The following is a 7395-nucleotide window of genomic DNA, read 5'->3' on the forward strand; positions in this document are numbered from 1 at the left end:
TGAAAATTTCGTCCTAACTGCTCAGCCATACTAAAGACTTTCAAAATTATACTTGCTGCTTTGCGTTCAGCGCTGAGATTGAGAGCAAAGAAACTGGTTGTTCCGGTATCAGTGTAATGTGAAATGGGATGTCATGTCTGTTGTTCTCGGCATGATACTTCAGTGTCATGCCCCAAGAAGACACAGTATAAGTACACGTAGCTAATGACTCTTCGATGGCCTAATGGTTAAAGCATCCGCATTAAACCCTGGATCAAACCCGGCTCGGGTCATACCAAAAACTTTGAAAATGGTTCAGCGCTGAGAGGTTAGAGCAAAGAAAAATGACTGGTTGTCCCGGTAACAGTGTAATATGACTTGTAGGGGTGTCATGTCCGGTGTCTTCGGTTTTGGAGCGATGGACTCACCCTGCCTCAAAATCCCGGCCAATCGCTATAGAGATATCATTCTCTAGTCAAAGAACCATGTTTATCGAATCTGTGATATAGGCTAACCTACATGTCTTCTTTTCTTCTATTAATATATGCCCTGTACGACTCAGTCTGAAATACAGATTTCTTATTATTATGTTTCTAGCCATACAAGTCCAAACAACTTCAAGAAAAATTGAAATGACTTACCTAATGCCACCAAAACTAGCAACTTGAGATTCTCCATTTTTTCTGCCATTCAGCCACATCGACAACCTATCATATGGGTAAACCTGATTTCGCTTTTCACGAGTAACCTCTGCTGCTCCTAACGACATTTTATATAAAAGATTTTCATATTAAAAACTAAGACACGTATCGGCTCGTAAATGAGCGCTAGTCGATTCCATTTTGTCTACCATGAAGTAAGTACTGTAAGTACACCATTTTGTTGATCTTTGTTGCGATCCACTTTACGGTGATAATGAAGGGCGATGTCGATGGACTGCGTGAAGACAAATTTTAGCCCACCAAAAAATCAGCCAACCACGATCGATGAACGATACGTCGTGTGCTTTCACGGCGTTTAATCATCGCTATTTGTGTGCGTGATTTATAATTGTGGCTAAATTATCTTCATATGCGCATTATTATTTATAATTTTTTTACTTTTTTTTCTGAGAAACGTGAACAAAGTTCAAGGCTTTTTTGTCTGTGAGGTGCCGAATGAATACAAGAATTAAAGTTGTTGGGTGTATCTGAGATAAGATAGTTGGTAAAAGAAACACACCATATGTTATAAGATAATAACCGAGAAAGGACATGACAGTGTGATTTTCACATGTGCTTATCAAAATTACCTTTTTTTATTATTATTTGCTGTGTGTAGTTTACAAGTATGATATAAAATCTAGATTTCAGTGTTGGCTCTGATAGCTTCTGAACCGTGAAATAGATCAGTTGTGTTTGTTTGGACAAGATGAGCAATATCTCACTCAAACTGAAACACAATCTTTGATCTGTAAAGAAGTGACAACACTGCACCAAATGTATATGTCAATCGATAAAGTACCATGTATAAATCTTAATTAAAACATAGTAATTTTTATTTTTGTGATGTTGCATAACCTAAGTATAACACACCCTGTCATCAATTTTAACCAATCAGGCGCAAGTTATTTCTATAAACTGAGAGCGCAGCTGTTTCCGCTGACGTCACGCGATCCGTGTTTGGTCTATTAGCCATACATTCATAAGACACAATTGAAGCCACATTGTGTATGCGGCTGCTCTAAAATGGCTTATCACATGGGTTTGTTAGAATTCCAGATTAAAAGTCTTTATAGAATTACCAAGCACGTTCGAAAAAATGCCTGCTTCGAACCCTCTTCTTATTTATGGTTTTTTTTTTTTCAATTCTTGACAACAAAAATACATTTCAGTTACATGTATTCACACAAAATTCGCTATGTTTTAGTTTTATCCTGATAGGTGGGAAAATGTGTACAACTCACAGGATGTTTTCGTGTAACATACATTTAATTAATTAATTTATTTATTTGATTGGTGTTTTACGCCGTACTCAATAATATTTCACTGATACGACGGCGAACAGCATTGCGGTGGGAGGGAATCGAGCAGAGCCCAGTGAAAACCCACGACCACCCGCAGGTTGCAGGTAGACCTTCCCACGTACGGCAGAAGAGGAAGTCAGTCTGTGCTGAACTTGAACTCACAGCGACGCATTGGTGAGAGGATCCTGGGTCATTACGCTGCGCTAGTGCTAACCAACTGAGCCATGGAGGCCCCCATACATTTAGGATATTAATAGAATGAAAACCTATTTTTAATTAAAGGAAAGATGCCATTTAATAGAAAATATTTAATTTATTTCTAGTAAATGAAAAATGTGGGATTTTTTTTCTCCCTATAAAGAAAATGAATTAGTTTTAGCGTGTTCCGGTCAAACATCCGGTGACTTTTGGATCTCAGTATCTACTTACTGGTTTAAATTAGACGTGGGCGTTTCAAAGACACTCTTATGTGTCACATATACTCATCGTGGGAACGCGATCCAGACAACTTTATGTGTTTCTCATCTACAGTGTTAGTAATATATTCGTCCTATATTTCATTCCTTAATGCAAATTTCGTCGAGGTCGCCGTGGCTGAGGTGTTTAGCGCGCCAGCGCGGTTCAATGACCCAGGAACTTTTCACCATTGTGTCGCGGTGAGCTGAAATTCAGCTCATGCTGACTTCCTCTTCGGCCCAACGTGGGCAGATCAGCCAGTGGATGGCCGTTGGTTTCCTCCGCCTCTGTCTGGTTTCCTCCCAACCATTATGCCACCCGCCGTTGTATAAGTAAAATACCTATAAGTAAAAGACCAATTTAATAAAAAAATGAATAAATAAGCAAATTTCATCTGAATATGCCCTGTCAAACAGAAACCAGAAACACATTGGCGAAGCCAATAAGTAAATGATGCATGAATTCAGTTTTGTGCTTGGTTCTCACACAACTTTGTAAGTTAAATTTCTCATACTGAGCCTTTCTGTCATTATGAAAAGATTATTGACACGTTACCTTTTTAGTGTGTTAGTCCAAATTTCTTCTGGTTTCCTTTGTGATTGTTGTGTAACTCCTTACTCGAAAAGTATTAATTATAATATAATTTTAACTTACCACGCTAATCATTGTGTAAAATGTTGAATTTTTCACAGTATGAAAAACGTTAATATAACATCCTGAATGCTTTCCCTACTCCACCATTGTCAAAATATTGGATTTCACACGGTTGCCTAAATATGTTGGATGTGAGCCCAGAGTAACTAATTCCGCTTTTCGCATAACCACGTAGAACCATCAAGTAGATATATCTCTAACAACAATCTAATATTTAGCCTGGCCCCTTTCTTTATGAAGCTGTATGTATGTTTAATTGTGCCAACTTGTCTTTTATTTTAATCACTGAAAACATTACGACTATTTATAACATCTCCGTTAGTGTAGGCGAGCACATACAATTGCACACTCGCCTCAGTCGGGAGATCCGAGATCAAATCCGAGTCAAGTCAAACCAAAGACTTTACTTGTTGCTGTCTCGCTTGGCACTTCACACAGAAGGGTTAGAGCAAGGAGTCAGGGCTTGTTGACCAGACGTCAGTACAATGGAGTGTATTGTCTGGTGACTTCGGCATGATACTTCAGTGGCGGCAGCACTTTGGCGGCAAGGGCTCAACCTGCCACAAGAAAACACAGTGTATGTACATACATCAATAACTCCTTTTCATCACGACTGAAAAATTGCTAAGTATGACGTAAAACCCAAAGCATACATCCATACATTGATACAGTATTGTCGATTCTTACTGCGGCCTCAATCTCAACCAGAATGTCGCAACTTGTGTGCATACAAGGTGAGAGCTTCCTGTCGTATAACAGATATATAAGATTTACATGTAAAGGCTGAGCGTAATTTAAATGAATTATGTGGACCTAACGGGAATTTAAATTCTGAATGATTTATTTAACCCTACTTGGCTTAAATATCAATATTTTACTGTTAACTTGGAATGGCTCAAAATTTTATTTTTTTAACACAGTTTAGACTAACTAATAAATAGAAGTACATATTTGGGCATACTGTTTGGTGATAGCGTAGTATATTTGCTTAACTCGCAGGCTGGAGTATCAAACAAAAACTGATTCAAATATATGTAGGTCCCAGTGTCAGTTTACTTACATCTTGTTATCAAGAATAAACAAATTTTTAACAATGGGCCCAGTTGTTCAAAAGTGCATTGACAGGTAAGTCCTGTATTAACACTGATCTGGACTAAAATACCATTAGTATTGTACTAGGCCCAGGATGGTAGTAAGGTTTAGGCCTGACTCAACTTTAAATACACTTTTGAGTAACTGGCCCGTAATCATTGAAAACTGGTGCAAGCGTTTAAATATATGTACTTTGAGCACTGATCAACATGCAAACGTTTACATATATGTAGCTTCACTTGTGTCTCCTGGGTAAGTTCGGATTCCCGTGGAACCATTCAGCAGGATTTCTACATTAGTCCAGATTATAATTTTGAAATAACTCAGACTGGTCTTTTAATGTGATAAAACAAAAAGTATGGATGAATTTATAAACCCAGGATTTTAAGTATAACAGAACCGTAACTAAGTAAAGAATCTAACAAACGAAAGTGTTTTAGTAACGTAAACGTAGCGTATACAAAGATAAGGGAATAGGGGTAATTCCAGAAAATACATGTATAAGTGTTTAACAATAGGTTTTATACATAAACCTCAAGTACAAACCTCATTACAGACTATAAGTACAGTTGTACTAAATGCCCATCCATTTTCCACTAGGGACTTTCTTCCCTCGACACTTAGCATTGATGCTGTTTCGAATTGCTTGGTCAGTGTGAAACATACTCAGGCGTCCGTCCGAAGCAGAGTGGGATGCCTGTCTGAATATTTGCCGCAATTCTTGTCTTCCACAATCGTTTCTTGATGTGTTCCACGCCCTTTAAATTGTCCTCCAAACACACACCATTTCTGCACTGGGGAGAACAACTTCCATCCACGCCAAAACAAACTGTTGAGTTTTATCGCTTTCTACAGTGTTTCTTTCACCAGAGGGATAGGATTTCTAACCGTTCCAGTGTTCATTTCGTGCAGAAAAGCTGTGTTGTTCCATGCCGAAAACTGCAGCTCGCGTACAGAAATATCACCTTTCTCGACAGAACATGCGACTCGCCCGGCACAAGAAGACTCAGTATTTGTGCATACGCTTAATAAATCCTATGCGTGATATGACGAGGTAAAACCCCCCAACATATATACATACATTCATACACACATTCATACATACACCCACCCACACATACACCCACCCACACATACACACCCACACACACACACATATACATACATATATATATATATATATATATATATATATATATATATATATATATATATATATATATATATATATATATATATATATATATATATATATATATATATATATATATACATATATATTTATGAATTTAAAGTATTTGACATATGAAAGACGAGTTCAAAGCGTATCTGAAAAATTCCTTCACCCACGTTTCTTGTATTTTAACAACATCCAGTTCAATGGTAAAATATAGAAACATTAAGGAAAAGGTATCTGTACGGATAATTTTAACTACATTTAACAACGTTGGGTATTTATCTGTTTATTTCATCGGAGTGTAAGCCCTTGCAAAAACGGTTTACGGTTCACAACTGATGATGTGGGGATGTTTAACGGAACTCATACAGCAAGTCACTCCGGCATCTTCCGAATGGTCGCAGCTGGAATCTCCCAAAGGTCGATGTGAACAGTCCAGAAGGCTGTTTTCATGTCCCTCACAATGAACGTTGTCCAACCAAATGGGCCCCTTTCCCTGACCAAAATGAGCTTTACTCCATGCCTTAGCCCCAATTCTTGAGAAAATAAAAAGAAAGAAGCCAACATGACAAATAAGCTAAAAAAACAACGAGGGCCTCCATCGCCGAGGTGGATAGACAGTTGCGGAAAACAAAACAAATACGAGTCTTCAGTATGGCGTTATACAACAGTAAAATCAGATCGACAAAAGAAACTAGAACCCGAATCCAAAATATTCCCTTTCCATCTCCTTCCATTTCCAAGAATAAAAGAAAAAGAAAAAAAAATAATCAGACTGTCATTACTATTAAGCATGTAAATATTTAGATAATATAAAAAGATATTTCAGAGGAGTTGGATACTGCAATACTTTAGCAGGAGCTGTATGGACAAAATCTGTGTACATGAAAGTTCATTATTGCTTTAAATATCTGAGCGGGCACAACTTGTAAATAATTATCTCATAGTAATAAACTTAAGTAGGCACACGTTCAGATAACAGGAAAAATATATGCAACGACCATGTGTTAGTTGGCAAATGGTGGACCGTAACTCGTGAAATCCGGTCTCATCTTGGTTTATTATTCGTAAAGTATTTATTAGAATGATGTTTTACGCTGGCTCAAGAATATTTCACTTATACGACGACGGCCACCATTAGGGTAGGAGGAAACTGGGCGAAACCCACAACTATCGATCCCCAGGTTGCTGACGGGCCTTCCCATCCAGTGCCGAGTGGAAGCCAGCATGAGCTGAACTTGAACTCACAGCGACCGCATTGGAGAGAGGCGCCTGAGTCATTCTTTTAAGCAAGCACGTTTCAGCACTCGGCCAAAAGGTGTACATGTACATGCCAGACAAAACAAACGATACAAACAGCATGGAGTGGAACGTTCATACTTGTTTACAACAATAAAAATTACCTGGGGTATCCCAACATATGGCAGACCACCGAAGCCGTATTGTCATCAAATCTGTTGTCACAAACCGTGCCCCATTGGCTCGGAAGATACAGTTCCACCCGTCCCTTATTATATGAGCCCCCATCCACCAGCCGGATTTGAAAGACATCATCAGCTGACAAGTTAATGGGAACATTTGCTAATTTTTGCATGCTTGGAAAACCGTTTGTCACTGATTGAATATTCAAATGGCAAAAAATATTTAACGGACATTTTATTGGAAAATTGTATCGAATAAATTACACATATTGCAAAATGTTTGGCATCATTTTTGTGTTCTCTTTTCCCTTGTAAAGTCGAAAAAATATTTATGCCCATATTTATCACTTACTTTTCAATCTCTTTCACTTAAACTTCACGTAATTTTTAATGTTTTCTCCACCCGTACTATGTTTTTCCCAAAATGCCTGTACCCAGAAATCATGAAGGGAGTTTCCTGTCTTGATGTACACTTAAAACCACGATGTACAATGTTTCCGCAAAACGTCGCGCTACCAGGATTCCAGAGCACAGCCGTGTAAACACAACAGACAGGAAGTTCGGAATGCAACTACAACATACATGTTACGTCTCTCAGCTCTGAGAGGCTT

At 38.2% G+C, this 7395-nt stretch overlaps 1 protein-coding gene across 1 annotated transcript; it reads right to left on the minus strand.

Moving 5' to 3' along the window:
• Positions 1-5685: 5685 nt before the first annotated feature.
• LOC135464529 (macrophage scavenger receptor types I and II-like) lies at positions 5686-6957 on the minus strand. Its single transcript, XM_064741954.1, has 2 exons — positions 6767-6957; positions 5686-5899 (listed from the first exon to the last, which is right to left on the minus strand). The coding sequence occupies exons 1-2, from the start codon at positions 6955-6957 to the stop codon at positions 5686-5688; spliced, it is 405 nt and encodes a 134-aa protein (XP_064598024.1).
• Positions 6958-7395: the final 438 nt, after the last annotated feature.

The sequence above is a fragment of the Liolophura sinensis genome, chromosome 4 (assembly GCF_032854445.1).
Source record: "Liolophura sinensis isolate JHLJ2023 chromosome 4, CUHK_Ljap_v2, whole genome shotgun sequence".
NCBI lineage: Eukaryota > Metazoa > Mollusca > Polyplacophora > Chitonida > Chitonidae > Liolophura > Liolophura sinensis.

Bases quoted from the DNA above. Each gene is read 5' to 3' on its own strand.
- LOC135464529 (XM_064741954.1), bottom strand. From the start codon at position 6,957: ATGCAAAAATTAGCAAATGTTCCCATTAACTTGTCAGCTGATGATGTC. The intron at 5,900-6,766 runs GTAATTTTTATT...TATTTTCTCAAG, and splicing joins CATATGTTGGGATACCCCAG to AATTGGGGCTAAGGCATGGA.